General features: G+C 37.7%; 1 protein-coding gene across 3 annotated transcripts; it reads left to right on the forward strand.

Moving 5' to 3' along the window:
* Nucleotides 1–1,901: 1,901 nt before the first annotated feature.
* Nucleotides 1,902–20,255, forward strand: rfx4 (regulatory factor X, 4). 3 transcript variants are annotated; one of them, XM_081372959.1, is made up of 18 exons: nucleotides 1,902–2,036; nucleotides 4,474–4,560; nucleotides 4,801–4,861; nucleotides 5,553–5,676; nucleotides 6,494–6,555; nucleotides 7,427–7,640; nucleotides 8,176–8,253; nucleotides 8,424–8,587; nucleotides 10,039–10,139; nucleotides 10,237–10,295; nucleotides 10,408–10,552; nucleotides 11,102–11,196; nucleotides 12,301–12,418; nucleotides 13,188–13,307; nucleotides 14,436–14,597; nucleotides 14,772–14,940; nucleotides 15,044–15,179; nucleotides 19,120–20,255. In XM_081372959.1, the coding sequence occupies exons 1-18, from the start codon at nucleotides 1,994–1,996 to the stop codon at nucleotides 19,387–19,389; spliced, it is 2,208 nt and encodes a 735-aa protein (XP_081229085.1). In that variant the 5' UTR covers nucleotides 1,902–1,993; the 3' UTR covers nucleotides 19,390–20,255. The 3 variants fall into 3 exon arrangements, with proteins under 3 accessions (XP_081229085.1, XP_081229084.1, XP_081229086.1); XM_081372958.1 differs by lacking the exon at nucleotides 1,902–2,036 and adding an exon at nucleotides 3,826–4,069; XM_081372960.1 differs by lacking the exon at nucleotides 1,902–2,036 and adding an exon at nucleotides 3,837–4,069 and having other exon boundaries at nucleotides 14,811–14,940.
* The last annotated feature ends 161 nt before the right edge of the window (nucleotides 20,256–20,416 follow it).

Here is a 20,416-nt window from a genome sequence, read left to right on the forward strand (position 1 = left end):
CATTAAGTTCCGTCCACACCAAGAACGATATCGTTTTGTCGCCTGTCGCTTAAATGCTCGAGCTCTTTAAAGCAAAATTGATTCTGATTGGCTATCAATGTTTTTATCGATCACCTGCTGAAAAAAAAACTAAAAAAAGTTCCGAAAGTGATTCCAACGATATCTTTTCTCTGTGCCGTTATCATTATAGTTGTGGTGTGGACTCTGTTTTTATATATTTTTTATTTAGAACTATCTTTATCGTTATAGTTATCGTCTTTGGTGTGAATGTGCATTTTCAGTGTCACATGACTCTTCAGAAATCATGCTGATTTGGTGCTCACCTAATATTATTAGTATTATCAATGTTAAAAACAGCTGTGCTGCTTAATATTTGTCAAATTATTTTACTATTTTATTCAGGATTCTTTGAATAGAAAGTTCAACATTTTTCAACCATGTCTTGACTGTCACTTTTAATCATTTTAATGCATCCTTGATATATTTCAAATATACTGTACCCTTCCACTTGTGATCTAGTGTTGGTTTGCTTACAGCCCCCAAAAATATATATTTTTTAAGATGATAAAATATCACATCAATGGCATCTGCAAACAAATGAACTTTAAATAAAAGTTTAAACTTCTACAACAGCAAGTAAATCAGTTCTCAAGTTCACACGTGTCTTAGTGGAGTAATTAATCACATTACCCATCATCTATGGACATTATCCTCTAATGTTTGACAACCAGAAAGTGTCCAAATACGTTTTAATCAGTATATCTGTTGCTCGTGACATTCATTCTTTTAAATTAATGGATGTTGGTTTGATTTTTTCGATTTTTTTATCTAAGTGTCCAATGGCTACTGGTTGTTCCATCTAAACCTCAAATACCAAATAGATATCTCCAGGTGAAGTCCGACCTCCTCGCAGTGAGAAGGCCGTCGCCAGCGCAGTCTATAGGTGTAGCGAGCGTTCCTTTGCCGTCCACCAAGTGGGGAGCAGTTCCACCATAATCCCCCTTTCTCCTACTCGCTCTCTCTTTCCCCCGTGGTTCCATTCATATTCTAATCACAGCTTTCCCTTCTGCAGTTTGTAGGCACTCCATCAGAGCCCTCCCTGCCTCGGGCTCTACACTTTTACTTCCCTCTTTTGTGGCTGCGCTCTCCTCCCAGCACACTAAAATAAGGTTGCTTCAAGGAGAGAGAGAAGGGGAGGGGTGGGGGGGTCCACCAAACTTTCTCTATCCAGTTTTGCCAATGGCCTATGAAGTTTCTGGACTTTTGGCTTCAAAAGATGACGATGAAAATGTTTGCTCGAGATTTGGTTTTGTTTTTTGCACTCATTTGAATTAACTCAACTTTCACGCTCCCGTTTCCAGACCTATTAACGGCATCGCAGACATCAAAAAAGTTCTGCAATGGGCCAAAAAGTGGCCCTTGGATGGAGAACTTTAAAACTAAAGCAGCAGGGGCAGAGTGTGTATTTGCGTGTGAGGAGAGGGTACGAAAACGTATTAAATGCTATAATGGGAGACGGGGAGGCCACAGTGCTGGGATTGCGTAGATCTAAGCCTCTTTTTTTTTCTGGGAAGGGAGCTTTTCTTATTCAAAACAGCCCCACAAAAGACTTCCAGTGAGCCTTGCCACATCCCCATCTGACTCGAAGCCATTCATCAGCCTGCCGAGCCTATCAATGACATGTCCCCCATCAGGGCTCCTATAAAATCAGCCCCTTTCCCATGAAACATCAGCAAACATTTTGACGGCTCTGGCTTTTCCCCCGCTGGATCTCTGGAGTCTGTGACCCCCCCCCCCCCCCAGCCCCCACCCCACCCGCTCCTACAACCCACACCCCCACCTCCATCACCATCGCCACCCTCTCCACGGACCTCACATCTTATGCATCTCTACGACGGGCAGTTCTCTCGGAGAGACGGAGGGAGCTGAGGAGGGGGAGTCCAGCACGGAGCCATTTTCTCAGAGGAGCCCCTGGAACGTGCATGGGAAAAGGATGCATTGTGGGCTGCTAGAAGAGCCTGACATGGATTCCACAGGTTGGTTCCTGCCGCACCGCCGTGACATTGGGACGCCTGGGATCTGGGCTCTTTTGGAACGCGAAACGGGCCTTGGGATTTTGAGACCTGAGATTGGCTTCAGAAAAAGTTATTTAACCTTTCGTCAGGGAAGCTCTTGAATCTAGTACGGCAAGAGATAAGTTGGCGTGCTTTTTGGCCTCGTTTTTAATTGCTCCGGATGGGTGTGCTTCTGCTGAGAATATGGTTTTACACAGTTTTGGGACTATGTAAAGTTGGACGGCGTTTTTACGGAGTAGCAACATGAACTTAAATTGAGACTAAACTCACGCAAGGTCACAGGTCTGAGTTTGTTGTCCAGTTTAAGAGTTTTTGGGGGTTTTTTAATGATGCATGCACCTGCTGCTTAAGCTAAGTTTTGACTTGAGTCAAAATTGCACTTGGTACTATTGGTAAATATAATTGCTTCTCCTGAAGGTATAAATTGTAAAGACAACATTATTTCATATCGAATATTTCTAGATGTAGTGTTTTAACCACAAAATGTTACTTATTTACTCATTTCAATTCTAAAATGTAACACTCCGCGTGGCTTCAAAAAGCAGTGTTACCCATCGCTCAATTCTGTTCAATGCAGTTGTTTTGTGAGAGAAAACAAAGTTAATTATTAGATATTTGGGGGACTTTTCCACGCTGATATTCAGCGCAGGATTATTAATGATCTCAGATCAGTCTCGCCTTTAGATTGGATTTAATCCAATTATTTAGAGAACTACTTAAACTGTTCACAGAGCAAATGATTCAATTACAGACTGAAAATCTGATCTCAATGAGCCAACACTGACAGAGATTAATTAGATTCTGAGGGAGAGAAAAACAAAAAAAAGATTTGTTGAGCTTCAAAATAACAGCTGCAGTATAATAACAATACCTTTTAATTTAAATTAAATAAAATGTCAGCAAAATTAAAAATGATCATTTGGCATTTCAAATGCATGTTAATACTTAAAATAGTTTATACAGCCTGTTATCACTGATTGTAGCCTTTTAAAAATAACCTTATAAAATGTATAACGCAAGGAATATTTCACATTAAGTAAATGTAACTTATTTAAATTTTGTTCTCCATCTCATTGCAGGTTTATTTTGCCTAAATTGTGTTCTCATAAAATCCAAAGCCTCTCAATAATTGTCTCAAAAATGAATACTTGAGGGAAATTTAGTTTTCTAGTTAGTAAAAGCACCGAACTTTGTTCAGAACTTTAACAAATATATTAGCCTACTGATAAAAAAATAAATATCTTTGCTCCTTAGCATTGTGTAATATGTAACAGGCTATTTTTGGAACTTGATTGTTTCTTGCTTTTTGAAATGATGAGGATTTTATTTCTATGACAGGAAATGAGCAAATCGAAGCTGTGCCTGATTCACAGTAACGTTAGCCTATTTTCAGCTTTTAATTTGCTACCAAATATGACCTCCATAATGTATATTTTAATCAAGTCAAAAATACATATCACTTTTTTTTGTCTGAAGGCTGTCAAATAACGTATCCAAACAAGTGTTAAGTATCATAACTTTCTCCATAACTTCAGCCGCGATATGAAGCATCAGTAGGCTATTGGTTGCCCAGTGACTCAGCCGATGCTATATAGTAACTGTTGTCATGGCCCGTGCAGGAAAACATGATTGACTTAAGTTCGAATCGAATTATAAGTGTTTCAGTCTTGTGATGTAAGGACACCAGTCGGCTTACTAACATAGCATAAATGAGAATGGCGCTAAAAAGGTTCTATTATGACGACACAGCAATGGAGGAGCGGCGAGCGCGCAGAATCAATTGAGCGTGCGCGCGCCTGTAATTCGCCTCGGGAACAATGAAGGATTCCTGCAGTTCTTGCTGAAAACATTTCAAATAGAATCCCAGCTGCCCAAAGATCCGCACAATCGATTATAATTGAATTGCCTCGTCATTATTATGCCTCTCAACTCTTTAGGCAGTGGCTGCAACGCAACCACGTTAATGTTTATTGCACTCGTCCACAAACTGACAGGTAATGTAACTATAGCATATGCTATGGAATTTTAAATTACAAAAGTTCAACACGTTAACAAAATATTTCAAGCTCTGTGGGGAAAAAAACGACGAATAGGCCTAACGTTAGTTATGTTTAGGAACCACGGCGCGGTTGCACCTGTTGCCTCTAGCCTAAATGGATAAATCATATGCTGTTGAAATATAGGCTATGCTAAATAAGTAAATAAAAATGTAATTGAATAGAAAAAGGGCAAATTAGATTGCTACATAAAACGTTTGTAGTTTCGTTTCGCCTACTGTTTAAAACAAAGTTTGTTTCATCTAAAAAATAAAGGGCCTGCTACGAGGAGACAGCCGTATGCCTACGATAAAAAGTCATAATGTAAAAATATATAAAAAAAATGTCCCCTCTTTTTGCAGAGAGCTGGATTGAAAGATGTCTGAACGAAGGCGAGAGCAAGCGCTTCTCCACCCACTCTTCTATTGGAAACATGTCCAACGACGAAAGTAAGTAGTAATGTATCGTCATGAATAAATTAAATCAAAATAGACTGCATGAAACATTAATAATTCTGCTCAAAGAGAACATAATTTGAATGTTATCAGTGACTGAATCTTTCAAAAAGAAAGGAAAAAAACTGGAAAACTTTAATTTATAGGCTACTGTATATACAATTTGATATTGCATTATGTATAATTAATTTATTTTATTACTGATTCTGATTGTTGTTTTTCTTTTGATAAAAGACGAAGAGAAGGAAAATAACCGAGCATCTAAGTCACATTCAACACCTGCCACATTACAATGGTGAGTCTAATTTACACCAGAAATGTACATCACTTATTTTCATACCACCGCCTCACACAGGTTTTAAAGTAAAATGATGAATATAGTAATTAACTTTTTATATTTTGAATGACATCCAATAGGAGCAAACGGCTTCAGTCTGTGGGAAAACTCCTCCTTAGGTTTGAGATATATATGCTATTTTGTATAGTTTCAGGGCTCCATTTTGTAAAATATGACAAATACAGTTACTTGCTTTATAATTTTCAAACAAATCATTCACTTTTCTAGGAATTCTAGATCATGAAACAGCAGTTGAATTTCCAAATGTCATGTTTGCAGTCCTGTTGTTTGTAAGTTGTCGGTTTCAAGTATCAGAAAGGCAAACAGACTTACAACCTCACAGAGAAAGACTTTACAATAATGGCAAACAAAACTAAACTCGAATTTTTCAGTCCATTTTCACTCATATTTAAGTTATATTGATACTGTTATACTTGCACAATTAAAAATTTCTTTAAGAAAGAAAAACAATTTGCAAAATTTTATGTTGACCATTGCTTGAAGATCCCTCCAGTACACGCGGTAATATTTGTTTTCGAACCCCGGAACTGCCTCCCTCCATGTTTCACTGCAGAGTTTATTTAATATTGACTTCAGATGCGTAGACCCTAGTTTTCTATGTGCGCTGACCTAACTGTGTTCTCATTAGGTTGGAGGAGAACTATGAGATCTCAGAGGGTGTTTGTATTCCTCGCAGTGCACTGTACATGCATTACTTGGACTTCTGCGAGAAACTCGATTCTCAGCCGGTCAACGCCGCAAGCTTCGGGAAGGTATAGAAGCCTGCATTTAATAACTGTTTTGATGAGGTAATCAAATGTAAAAACGCTTAGTTTCCTATAAAAATGCATGTTCACATGAAAGAGGAAGGAAAACATCTGTTACAAAAAGAAAGAAAAGCATTACATAATACTGGGTATTATGAAGAGCCACAGCCAGTGGTCTTTTCTTACACCTCTTCTGCAAACTCATAGCTGGACAATAAAAACAATGAACATGTTCACCCTTGTTCCCACAACCCCTCAACCCACCTACTCATATAGCCACCCCCCGACACCCTTGTCCCGCTCCCCCGGGTCCTGTCGGAGGATATTGAAAAAGAGAGGGGGCCTGGATTAATGTGTAATTAAAGGAAATTTGGAAGGGTGAGATGTTGCGGAATGTTAGATCAGTGGCTGGAGCAGCGTGGGGTGTCCTTTAGGAAGGCTTCATTGATTCAGGACAAAAAAGAGAGAGAGAGCTGGACCTGCCTCCCTGTCTGCTCATTTATCAAGCCAAGCCTGACAGAAACTTCACAGCTTGGCCTCTTTTTTCATCCCGCACAATAGAGAGCTTCACTGTTTGCAAAGTTTTCTGCACCAGGAGCTGGACCAAGGAGCTCATGGACAAAAAGCAGAGAGAAAAAGAGAGATTGGCCAGAAAAGAAATGTCAGTGGACATGTATGAATCGAACAAGATGATTGAGAAGATATTTTTTGTCGTAGTTGTAACAGATAACACACTGATGTCACAAAAAAGGTCTGGCCAGAAAAGTTGAGTGTGTGTGTGTGTGTGTGTGTGTGTGTGTGTGTGTGTGTGTGTGTTTTACAGATAATAAGACAACAGTTTCCTCAGTTAACCACACGGAGACTAGGAACGAGAGGCCAATCGAAGTAAGTTCCTTCTCCAATATTATAGAACTTTTCTAACTTTTCACATTTATCATATCACTTTAAATATGTTTTGTCAAGTTGATGACAATCTGAAACTGAGCCAAGTGGAATCAATAATACTTCCAAAAACGAATAATTAATGATTATTCATTTGCAAAGTCTATCTAAACCCCAAAAATATTTTTTTTTCCGTGAAGTAGGAGTTTTTAAAAATGTATTTATAATTTATATGAAAAATATTTTACTCTCTAGTCAAAAGATTGGAATGATTAAGATTTTTTAATGTTTTTGCATTTATTTGATTAAAAATACAGTAATAACAGTAATATTGTGTAATATTATTACTATTTAAAAGTTAATGTTTTCCAGTTTAATGTATTTTAAGACCTAATTTATTCCTGTAATGGCGAAACTGTATTTTCAGCAGCCATCGCTCCAGTCTTCAGTGTCACATAATCCTTCAGAATCATTCTGATCTAAATATATTATATATAAATTACATTTTAAAACATGTTACAATAGAAAATAGTTATTTTAAATCATGTTTCACAATAGGACAGTTTTTACTGTATTTTTATAGATAAATAAATGTATAAATGCAGCCATGGTGAGCATTATATATATATAATGTTACTTGGCCCATTTAAAAAAACAGTTATGAGGATCTTAGTCATTGAGAGACATATTACCATTTAAACCTCCACAAAAAATGTTTTTCATATATATATATATAAAAAAAAAAGACCTCAGCAAATCTACTTTAGACTTTGAACACTTTCTAATCATGACTGCTTTAGTACTGCAAAATTGTCAGCAAGCACATTAAAATTCATATATAATCTTCATCCTGCCACTCACTTGTCCCTTTTAGGTATCACTACTATGGAATCGCTGTGAAGGAGAGCTCCCAGTACTACGATGTGATGTACTCTAAAAAGGGCGCTGCGTGGGTGAACGAGACGGGCAAGAAAGAGGTCACCAAACAGACAGTGGCGTATTCACCGCGCTCCAAGCTGGGCACTCTCCTGCCAGACTTTCCAAATGTCAAAGACTTAAATCTGCCTGCCAGTCTGCCAGAAGAGAAGGTAAACAGATCACTAAAACCTCTAACTGCTAACCTCCAACTCCAACCCCCCTTTTCCTCCTCCTGCCCGCTTCCCACCCCTCTAGATCCTGCTTTCATGTGTCAGGCGGACCTTCCCTGGGCCTGGATTTAGATGAGGACCTGGAGGATTTATGTGTTGGTTCCTAGCGAACTCTTAATCTTTCGAGTAGATAATAAGATCTCGCATTGGACAAAGGACGGGCACTAGCTGTCTCGCTTTAAAAAGGTGCCTGTAATTTTAAATGGTTTGTGAGCTTCTGATCTTTAAAGCCTCTTTTCATACACTGGTTTGGCAAGACCTTGTAAATAGGCATTGTTCGTGTAAGCAGCTTTTTTGTTGTTTGGTATTTGTATCCTCTTTCTTTAGTGTTAGAGTCTTTTAGTGTCTTATTAATGCATGACCATGAGTCAGGAATGAATTTGGTATGACATCATTAACCAAGAGTTTCGTTGAATTAGTCTCTGTGGGAAAGTATTATAAAAGTCGTTTAAATGGGCTTTTTTTTCTCTACAAGGTCTCAACCTTTATCATGATGTACAGAACTCACTGTCAGAGGATATTGGATACAGTCATACGGGCCAACTTCGATGAGGTTTGACATTTCTTTTTTTCTTTTTTCTTTTTGGTTGGATGCATGCATGCATTAAAATGCTTTGAATTATGTTTTCTTCAAGCTTTTTCATCCAGTGGAATTAATGGTTTACACAAGAAAAGGCTTCCTTCATATTTTATCACAATGTTTATTTGTTTGTGTATATATAGGTCCAGAGCTTCCTGTTGCACTTTTGGCAGGGCATGCCGCCCCATATGCTCCCTGTCCTGGGCACTTCTACTGTGGTGAATATAGTGGGTGTTTGTGACTCTATATTGTACAAGGCCATCTCAGGAGTCCTCATGCCCACCGTCCTACAGGCTCTACCTGACAGGTGAGCCCCATCCCTGCCTATTTTGATTTTGTTAAAAAAAAGTGTATAACAGAATTTATACACTTACAGTTTTTTGAAAGTGCTGCATTTCCTGGCATAATTCTGGGTGAAAGGGGCAGAGGTGTGAAGAGTACCTGAAAACCATACTTGCAGTCACCAATTCCAATACGACTTGAGTAAAAGTCTTAGTGTCTGATTTTAACAGTACTTGAGTATTTTACTCATACTGAATGTGTAGGCTCAAAGACGCACTAGTCCTCAACACCTAAGAGACATGCCAATGAAAAACAAGAAACAGTTGATTTGTGAGGAGAGCAGTCACATGTTTATTTTCTAAGAAACCTCAAAATTGCTGTAAATCAAGGTTGACACAATGTCTACAAACACTCAAGTCTCAGTTAAGCTCAATAGTTCAAAAATGGCTTAAGTAAACTAATATCCTTCAAAAAGGTCTCTTCAATATAACGGATAAATAAAAATGTTAAGTAAAATGAAATATCCAAAGCCTGCTTGCACTGGACACTGGTTTCAGCCTCATCACCGGCTGCAGTCATGTCCTCATCTCATATATGAAACACCTGTGATTCACAACTACCTGCTAATGCACTTACATTCGCTTAGAGTAGCTTTGTTGACAAATTTGGTTAACGCACAAGATACATTCAATGCCCTGTGGATGGCAATATCACTTCTTTTGTAGCAGAAATAAACTGCTGCAGAAAAAGTTAGGTTCCATGTAAATGTTAATGAGAAATTGCATTACTCATCACAGATATATTGGAGTAAAGAGTACATATACTGTTAAAAAAATGAAGTCATTTATAGAGTAAAAGTTGCTAATATCTTTGATTCTACAAAGTAGCCAAAAAGATTCTTAAGTACAAATACTTTACACCACTGGAAAGTGGTTATTTAATGAGAAAAATTAAAATGATGGCAGGACTTGATTTTATTCATTGGAACTGGTTGGATTAAGAAAAGCTGTAGAATTTGGGGAGGGTAAGTAAGACTCAAGGGTAAGGTGGCATCCGCCAAAAGTCAAGTAAAATCACATTTAAATAGGATAACAAAGATTTGTTACGATTATGAAGATTTTTACTTGCATATTATATATTATACTATATTTCACATTCAACATCATCAGAATTGCCTCAGTGCTGATTGAACTCCAAGCCTTGAGACTTTTTTCTTTTGTCAAATGGACTTTTGTCTTCAAGCTAAATAAATACCTTTAATACTATTGCCACATAGATCATGCTAGCATTGCATATCTAACTTTTGCGTCAAGGTAATTAACTTAACAGATTACCTGTCAATGACGCATGACTCCAATTTTTATTGCCCCAGACAAGAGGTTAACAATTTCATTGCGTCAGAGCATTCTTTGTGTAATGTACACATTGAATGTTTTTATACATTTATGTCCTTGTTTTTGTGTTTTGATAATACAGCCTCACTCAGGTGATCAGGAAGTTTGCCAAGCAGCTGGATGAGTGGCTGAAGGTGGCATTACATGACCTACCTGAGAACTTGCGCAACATAAAGTTTGAATGTAGGTGCCAAATATATTCAATACTCTCAAAAACATCAAAATGAACTTTGCTAGTATTCTAAGGCTATTTTTAAACCAATTTGTTTTTAATTCTCAGTGTCAAGAAGATTTTCCCAGATACTTAAACGACAAACATCATTAAACCATCTCTGTCAGGTATACAGCAGATTTATGTTTAATATTTAACTTTTTAATATCATGTTTTTGCAAATGTCTATGATCAGTCATAGCGCATGGAGAAATTTGAATTAAAATCTTGCTCTTGCAGGCCTCTCGGACGGTGATCCACAGTGCAGACATCACCTTTCAAATGCTTGAAGACTGGAGGAACGTAGACCTCAACAGCATCACTAAACAGACTCTTTATACAATGGAAGACTCCAGAGAGGACGAGAGGAGACTTATCATCCATTGTAAGGAATAGTGGTGCATTTCACGATCAGATTTTAATGAAAAAGTATCAGATAAGACATAGCCGGACTGATTCAGATTTATTTGTTAGTGTTTCTGTACTCCACCACATGCAGTGTTATTGCTGCAGAATCACATGCAGCGCTGTGTTAAAAGCCCCACTGGTTTACGTTTCGGATTTCACACAGTAGCTGTCAACCAGAGCTGAATCATTCCCACGACCATGAGCGTCGAGCTTTAACCACAGGCACTGAGAGGTTAACCCTCACAGTTTGACACCCCGAGGAGCATTTCAAATTCATTTCAGCGTCAACCTCTCACATGACTGATCAGGTCAAAGTTCAAAGATTCTGTCATGTCATCCTCAAAAGAGCTCCTCTTTCTACAGTTTCATTTGGAGATCTCACATCTTTGCCAATAGCATTTTTGTAATTATGGATTAGCAACCTTTACAAGCAATTAAAATGGAATTTGACCAATTTGAGAAATGCATGCTTCAAAATAGAAATTTGTTTTTAATCTCTTAAACTCTTTTCTGCTGTTTTTCAAAGTGTATCAAGAATTTGACAGACTGCTGGAGGACCAGTCCCCTATTGAAGCCTACATCGAGTGGCTGGACTCTATGGTGGAGAGATGTGTCGTGAGGGTACGTGTACGCAGAACATGATTTCCCCAAGTACAACTTGTTCCTGGATCATCATCTTTGTTGATCCTGGAACAACCAATCAGACTTGAGGGACAAGTTTTCAGTTTATGTCAACTTTAGGCTTACAACCAGGGTTAGGTGCTTCTACATCAGTGTTGTTCACCTATCATTTCCCTCTAATTTTAGGGATAACTTATGGGTAGGGTTAGGCTAGGTGTAAGTATATGGTTGTTCCAAGATCAACAAAATATGCTTACCCGGAAAAATCAGGCTTGATTTATACTCTACTACAGTATGATGATCCTATAATTAGATATCTGATTTTATAGCTAAAATATAGGCCTATATATGTAAATATGAATAATAATAAAAAACCTATACCTTTCAAAAGTTTGGGGGTCGGTAAGATTTTTTAATGTTTTTGAAAGAAGTCTTTCTCTAGGCTCCATTTGTTTGATCAAAGATACAGTAAAATAGTAATATTGTGAAATATTATTACTATTCGAAATATTTGCTTTCTATTTATATTTTAAATGATCATTTTAGCATCGTTTTCAGCATCATTAATCCAGTTTTCAGTGTCACATGATCCTTCAGAAATCATTCTAATATGCTGATATGGTGCTCAAGACAAATTTGTTATTATTATCAATGTTGAAAACAGTATATATATATATATATATGTACGGATGTATAATTTAGATATTTCAACAGAAAAATAATCAAGAATTGTCTTTACACTGTTTTTATGTTCTTCCAATCCAAACTAAGTTTACAGGTGCCTAACCCATGCTACTCTAAATGCCGTCACAACATACTTAAGACCTATCGTGATGCAATTCCCCAACTTAATGATGTCTTCATGGCCCTCTTTAGCGGGGCCTCAATTATAGTCCAGATATGGGCTTGTAAATCTGGTTGCCATGGGAACTTATACTACCTACCAGACAATAGTTCAATTGGAGGGTGTTTCCTTAGGGGCAAATCAAATAGTTGACTTGTTGACGTGTTTTTCGTACTTAGGGGTTAGGCCCCAGTATGGACCCAAAGGTTAAGGCCCCTGTGCCTTCCCCCAGGCTTTTCTAATGGTAATACTCCCTTTAGGTGGCGGGGAAGAGACCCGGATGCCTGAAGAGGGTAGCTCAGCAGTTCCTGCTCATGTGGTCATGTTTCGGGACCAGAGTTATCCGGGATATGACGCTGCATAGTGCACCCAGCTTCGGTGAGTCAAGCTGCACCGTTTTGTCACAATCATCCTATTAGAAAGAGTAAGAACTTCTTACTGATTTTATTTGTTTGGAAGCTTGAGTTTTTCAGGTTAACTAAAAGTTTCTCAATCCACAACACCAAGTGTCAACTTTTAACTAAGATGGCAGCTTTGTTAACTCTTGGCTTACACCATCTAGCCGTCTATGGCAAAGTTACTGAAAGAAGGGCCATAAAAGAGGTAAAAGCCCCCTCCCTGTCAGCTCTGTCTGTGAATATCAAAGGCACAGTTGGTTGCAGTGTTTTGATAATGCAGCTCTCTGTACAAAACAGCTAATTAACAAAGGCAAACCCCCACCAAGTCTTTCCCCCTTCTTCCCATTTTATGACCGGGCAGTATTGCGCCCAGTCCGCTGAATAGCAGCGATGTTTATTATGCACATAGTGGCTGGAGTTGCTAACACAATGTGAGGATTGTGCCATGCTCCTTATGAATTCTTTCCCCCATCTCATTCAGAAAATGGACTCAAAGCATCATATGCTTCAGTAACTCTGTAGAGTTTATGGTTAGTTTGGTTCTGACTTGGATTTGAGCTCTTATCTTTTAAATTGTGCAATAGTATTGCGCCAGTTAACAACATCAAATCATTTTGATCTCTCAGAGATTCAAATTCAAAATGCTTTATGGTAGTTGTCCACGAAGCCTTCATTTATTACTTTTTTCAGACAGGAGACTTGAATTGGTAGGAACTTTTTATGGTAAATTGGATTCTTTATATTTCTAGGCTCATTCCATCTGATCCACCTCATGTTTGATGACTATGTACTCTACCTGCTTGAGTCTCTGCACTGCCAAGAGAGAGCCAATGAACTGATGAGGGCTATGAAAGGAGAGGGCTCACCAGGTAAGATTGATTTGTTACAAGCAATAGAGCTGATCTGTCATGACATCAAATTTGTAGACTAACACAGAAAGCTGATTTGTCATTAAAACAGTAATTTTCATTAGTATGTAGTTGACTTTACTTGAAGAGAGTTTCAAGTTTTGTTCTGCAACATAAGTGACATACAGTCAAACCTCAAATTGGAATTTTGAAGTTGCAATTTTTTTAAGTCTATAAAGCCTGCTGTATCAAATTTGATACACAAATTTCCAAGGCCTCTAAATTATCAACATGAACAAAACATTGCTGAAAAACCTCTTGTACACAATCTACTACATATTCTGTCGTCATCTTTTTTGCTGTGAAGTCTCTAATGATTTCTTTTAAGTAGATATAAGAATAACTTTTATATTGATAATCATATTTCAGTATGATCACTTGCTGGACTGTACCAACTTAGGTTTACTTCATTATCCATATAATTTTTTAGAAACATCATGTTCAAATATGGTTAATCAGGCTTTTGAGGAATGTTCATTTACACGTCTCTCAATCATCATTGTATTGGATTCCATTATATGAAAGAGCTTTGAGCTACAGAGCTATGATCATAAAACTAAGCCTTTAAAAATCATCTTACAAAGACATATAATTAGGAGATAGACAACTGAATTGGTAGGAACCAATAGTAGAGTAACAACCGATATTTATATGCATTTTATGTACAGTAAGTAGTCTGCTATATTGTTATTAAGATCTCATTGATTTACATTACAAGCCATTAAAATGTCATATTGCTTTTTGGCCATATTAATAAGCAGCAGCACCAAATTGCACATTTTTGCACATAATGATCTGTCTGTTGAAATAGGTTGTCCAGCATTGTCTTTCTAGCTAAGCTGGTTGACCATAGCGGGGAATTCAGGTTAATTGGGACACTTTTCTCCATTCATCTCAATGGCAAAATAGCGTCCCAATCACATCTGGTTAAGGTTGTTAAGATGTCTGCTGGGGCATCTTACACCAGCAAACCATCACCCAAAACATGCATTGTGGTTATTGCAGCAGAGAAAATCTAAAATGCTGTGATAGTTTTCAAAATCGCAAAGATTTCTTAACATTTTAGGCTTTTGTTTTGGGCTACTACAGCAGATACTGGGGAAGAGCAGATGATGATAGGCTCCACCCCCACATCTACATCACCTGGACCCTACTCTCCTGTCAAGTCTGTTCACTCGGTGGGCGTACCAGTAGAAGGTTCCCCCATTTCAGCCCAGTCTCCGGAGTACACCAGCATATCAGCTACCACAGGTAAATGGTGACTCCGAACTGATTATAACACTCAAATCTTACATCACAGTATCACATTCAACAGTACAACTACAGGCCCATTCCATGCATTCATTAAAACTGTATCTCACAGTAAGCTCATTTAATTAACACGCCAAACACGTTTCTTTGTATATGTATGTCTGTATGTGCCAGGAGCTGTTCAGTCATATACCTGGTCCCTTACATACACAGTGACAACCTCAGGTGGCAGCCCACCCGATACTGGATCCCAGCTTTCCTGCATGAGAGGCGGACCCCCTCTACACAGCTCCACCCCCTCCACCCACAGGATGCCAGTTTACCCACATCGGGATGAGCATGGGTGAGCCCCCAAAATCAATGACAAGACATTAAATGATGTTGAAAACAACATTACAGTGTGGATTGTGAAATGTTTTAAGAGATTTGTGCTCCATTTTCTCCAGGTATACTGGCAGCTATAATTATAGCTACGCAAACCAGCACCATCATGCCATCCAGAGTCAGTACTCCAGTTTATCCCATGAACCAGGGCTGCCAACCCCTCTGCACTATTCCTCATACCACCGGACCTCCGCACAGGTCAGGCTCCTCCCACCCAAAATCCTAATATCATACACTACAGTATTATTTTAATATGATACTATTTATTTTTAAGCTTAGGGGAATTTCTGAACTATATATAAAATATCTTAAAACATGTGATTACAGCATATAGATTGACAATTTTCACAGGCTACGCCTTCAATTTCACAAGTTCGTCAGTTATGTCAATTAAAGTCACATTAGTTCAGTTAACGCCCATTTTCACTAAACATAAGGTGGAAAATATTCAATCAAATTAAATGATAGATAATAAGTATGACCCAAAAAGTCATCATTTTGACATAAAAAGTCAAAATTAGGCCATATTAAATGATAAAAAGTCAAAATTGAGAAACTGTCAATTATAACATAAAAAGTATTTTTATGTCACAATTTAAACTTTTTATCTCACAATTATGATTTAATAGTCAAAATTGACATACTAAGCTATAATTTGAAGATAAAATGTTGAAAGTTTGATAAACCAAGTTATATTTTTGTCAAAAAGTCTCCTATAGTAGTATGTCATAATTAAGACTTTTTTCTCATAGTTATGACCTAATTCTGTATAAAACTTATTATTTCAATTTTGACTTAGTATTTTATTATTTTGACTTCTTGTCAAAATGATGACTTTTTATGTCATAATTATTGGGAAAAAAATCTGTGTCAGAAAAGGCTTACACATGCATTAATTGCATTTTCAACCAATTTTCAATGAGAAAACATTACATGGGACAAGGAAGTTTCCGAGTAAAATCTCTTGGTTAAAAACTACAAAAGCAAAGAATTTTTTCGCAGATGAATCATGAACAATAAGACTAGGAATGAGTATTAAGAAAGTAAACATAATAACAGATGGAAATGGGTGTGTATTCCCCAGTATTTGGTGTGGAAGTGTATTCTGTCCTCTTTCAGTATTTAGTGTATTCTAGTCTCTTTTACTGGGTTTGTAACTGAGAGAAGAATACTATATACATACTGTGAAAGTGAATGGTGGTTGATGTATTACAGTCATTAGCATCTGAAATGTTCTTTTAACTGGTATCCACAGAGTTTTATGGATAGAGAATGCTTGCTTGCCTCAGCACACACTGGGGTAATAGGCTGAACTCCTCCTGATCAGAAATACTGGTCATTTAGCATATGTATTTAAAGTGTATTGACTTCTGAAAGAGAACAAAGGTGGAAAAGTTCAGTTAATTGTCTTTGTTAAACCTCTAGACAACTGCTGGATTAAAGTTTGATGAAAACAACACTCGCTAAATCTCAAAATGCTGCCGTCACTTTAGCGTGAATCAGCCAAAGCAACATTTTCCATCCAAATATTTAGAAAAGGTCAACTTTGAATACTGGCCTGGAAAAGCCTTGTTTAAATGTTAAAATTCCCTTGATGTCTGAGGCTTATTTAGGCCTTATGTAGTTGGAAAACCTGGAATGTTTGAATATTTGAATTTTAAAGTACATAATGAGTATTAGCCTATACATTTTAAGTTTGAAGGATGTGCAGTTTGAATAATGGAGTAGTTTGTTCTGGGTGCTAGTTAAAACCATTTTAAGAAAAGAAAGAAAGAAAGAAAGAAAGAAAGAAAGAAAGAAAGAAAGAAAGAAAGAAAGAAAGAAAGAAAGAAAGAAAGAAAGAAAGAAAGAAAGAAAGAAAGAAAGAAAGAAAGAAAGAAAGAAAAAGACAGATGTCTATGAGCTTTTTGATTATCAGATACATGAAAACCATTCGTCCGATCAGTTTGAAAAGATACAGCCAGAGGTGGACAAAATACACAACTTCCTTACTTGAGTGAAAGTATACAGATACTATGGTCAAATATAACTCCGTTACAAGTAAAAGTTGTAAATACCGAAAAGCACACAAGTACTTGTTTTTAAAAGTAGTTAAGTATCAAAAGTAAATGTCAATGCATTGTTTTATTATTGTTGCATTGTTGTATGTAATACTTACTGTACCTTATGCCTCTGAATCTATGCCTGCCTACCCTCATATCAATATCACATTTATTTCTAGAACACAGTTCCAGAAGTGGGATTGAATGTGAGATTGAATAAGTGCACTCAATAACGTCCACAATGGTTTCGGACACTCAAATGGCTGTTCCCTCAAATAGAGCCCTATTTAAAGTTTTTTGGCTTTTAGTATGAATATGTTAGCCTTACTGTTATCTATAAGCTAGTGTGCTCCAAAACAATGACAAAATTTGGATTTAGAAGTCCAAACCCAACGTTGAAAATGAGAATCCAACGCCGGACTTACGTTAATCTCCAACGTTGGACAGACGTTGTATTGTGGTTGAAAACGAAAATCGGGTTGACGTCAGAGTCGGTTTCTGACGTCAATCCGACTTTCATTTCCAACCAAAATGCAACCCCTGCAACCAAAATCATCCCCTGACTGACGTTACTACTTTCTACTCAAGGACCTTGACAGAATTGTAGTGGAGTAAAAAGTACGATATTTGTCTTTCAAATGTAGTGAAGTTAAAGTAAAAAGTTTCCAGAAAAAATAATACTCAAGTAAAGTACAGATACTCAAAAAGTGTACTTAAGTAACAGTACTCAAGTAAATGTACTTTGTTACTGTCCACCTCTGGATATAGCACACTAAGAAGCCTGTGCAGGTCTGTGCCAAATTTAGCAGATATACTGAATTGTGGACAAGCATTGCATTGTTGCATACAAATATACTAAGTGTATACAAAATTTACATGCTGCATGTTACTAGTTCCGAAACTGAGGGAATAGCTGAATGTTAAGTAGTCTTTATTGTGCTTGAGATTGAGAGAGTGTGAATAGTTGAATTAAATTGTTTAGTTGTGGATGGAGAGGAGTGGGTCTGGTCACATATATTGAAAGTCAAAGCGGGTGTGATGGTGGTCCAGCCTGCATTTGTAATGGGGGATCAGCTGGTCCTCAGAGTTCTCCTCCACACAGCGGATGCAGCCTCTGAAAAGTGGACCGTCTAGAGCCAAGAGAGCCACAAACACACACTCACACACACCCAATGTCTCCTACCATCCACTCAATGACCGTCTCAGACAACTCAACTAGCGGCCGGAAATCCAGATGGAAAAGCGTGTTTATTAAAATATTGTTATTCAATGGTCTCTTTTATCTGCATGAACAAGAGGTCACCAAGCAACACATCTAGGTCTCTGACCCCGCCTGACTTTCTTTTTCCGTGCAGCAGCCGTTCATAAAAGCTCTGACTGTGGACGGTTTCTATTTAGAGAGCACTTATAGATTTTTACTTCCACTTATTTTCCGTCAACTTAAAAATGGAGACAATGTCCACACTTTGTTCAAGAGAGCTACTCTGAAGGAGACAAATGAAGATTTTGTTGACTTCCCCAGAGAGAACAGATTGTTGACACATATCTTGAGCTGACATGCTCAGTTTTGTTTTTAGACTGTTACCCACAGCAACAAAAATACTTTTTTTAAGTGCTATGTTAACTTATCTTTCTTATTTTATTTTACCAGTACAAAAGATGGTGAACTGTTGCACTTTTAGTTGATTATTAGATAGTCTTGCATCATAATTTTAACAATAACAAAAAAAAAAGCCAAAAAGATGGATTGAATGCATAACATAGGGGACGGATTTATGTCATGTTTAGACTGTTGGTTCAAGTTTTATACTTAATCCAATCCTGTATGAGTTTCTTTCTTCTGTTGAACACAAAATGGCTACCGTCAACTGTCTGGTTACCAACATTCTTTAAAATTTCTTCTTTGTGTTACACAGAAGAAAGAAACGTATACAGGTTTGGAGCAAGTAAATGATGTGAAAATTTTCATTTTTGGGTGAACTGTCCCTTTAACATGAAGGAAGATGAAATGAATCGTTTACAGAATGCACAACATTGTTGTTGTCACTTGTGTTTTGTTGCAATAGTCCTCATGCATGTCTCTCTCTGATTTGTAGTATCCACTCAACAGCCAGATGTCCAGAATGGAGTCCTGTTTGATGAGTGGGTCTCCTCTTCTACACTCGAGCGCTGTGACCCCCCGTTGGCCAGACATGCCCTCGGCCAACAGCTGTTACACCAGCCCCGCAGTCCACACGTCACGCTACTCCACCGGAGACATGTACTCTCCTCTGGCCCCACGCAGGAACTCTGAATATGAGCATGCGCAACATTTTCCAGGATTTGCCTATATCAATGGGGAGGCCACAACTGGGTGGGCAAAATGATTGTACACCTCTGAGAGTCTTCGTCCAAGACAACAGATGTCTGCGTGTGGAAAGCTGAACAGATAAAACAGCAGCCGCCCATATTTAACCTAATTACAGAGAATGTATTTGAGTGGAAGTGAGTGGAAATGTTTTTATTGGTGTGGTCAGTGTTTACAGTGTAAGCTGCCAATGAAACTCTTTTCGAATCGCAATCATTGTGTGAGTGCAAAAAGGCAGTGTCCCAGTTGTGCCTTTCCTCGCCTTTTTCTCATTTATCTCTATCTCTGTACACATTATAGACCGTTATACTCTCATTTACTGTGCAAAAACTTTCATCGCTGACCTCGTTTCAGTGTAAAATGCGCACATCTCACAGCATTCTGTCACCACAGGTTGGGTGTTTGACGTCAAATAGTGATCTGTTAACAAAACCACAGGGGGTTTTTTTCTCAGCCCCTGTCAACATCAAAGTGTGCAGCTTTCCTAGCATAAACATAACACATCCTCAGCACCAGGAAGAATTGCCTTAATATTTCACCTCAGAACGCCCTATTGGCCAGCTGCCAGGTTGCGAACGTCATAGGAGTCTAAACAAATAAGGGCAGCTCACATGAGTACTTGCTGCATGCGAATGTGAACATAAGATTTCTCATATTACACAAATGCAGAATTACCCCAGTGTGATCCTGGGAGAATATTAGAGATCTTTTCTGTAGCTTTGTAACATTGTGTCCCTTTGCATTGTTTATCTGTGTTTGACCTGTATATCCAGTTTTGTATGATTTAGGAAACCGAAAAGTGTTAACCTAGGTTTGTGTGTTTTTGAATGCACTCAAAGGTACTGTGGACCTATTACCCTATGGGTAGGAATAAAAAGGAAAGAATATGAAAATGTAACATTTATTATCTTTAGTCACTTTCTCTTGTAAATAAAAGCACTCAGTAACTTCTGTGGTGACAGCTGTTACTTAAATGATATATGTGGAATTATTTGTTGCCACATAAAGATTTTTAAAAACCCAGTTTGGATTGTCTTTTTATTATT

The sequence above is a fragment of the Scardinius erythrophthalmus genome (assembly GCF_964197995.2).
Source record: "Scardinius erythrophthalmus genome assembly, chromosome: 8".
NCBI lineage: Eukaryota > Metazoa > Chordata > Actinopteri > Cypriniformes > Leuciscidae > Scardinius > Scardinius erythrophthalmus.

Bases quoted from the DNA above. Each gene is read 5' to 3' on its own strand.
- rfx4 (XM_081372958.1), top strand. From the start codon at position 3,994: ATGCCTCTCAACTCTTTAGGCAGTGGCTGCAACGCAACCACGTTAATG. The intron at 6,556-7,426 runs GTAAGTTCCTTC...TGTCCCTTTTAG, and splicing joins GGAACGAGAGGCCAATCGAA to GTATCACTACTATGGAATCG. The intron at 10,553-11,101 runs GTAAGGAATAGT...TGTTTTTCAAAG, and splicing joins GAGGAGACTTATCATCCATT to TGTATCAAGAATTTGACAGA.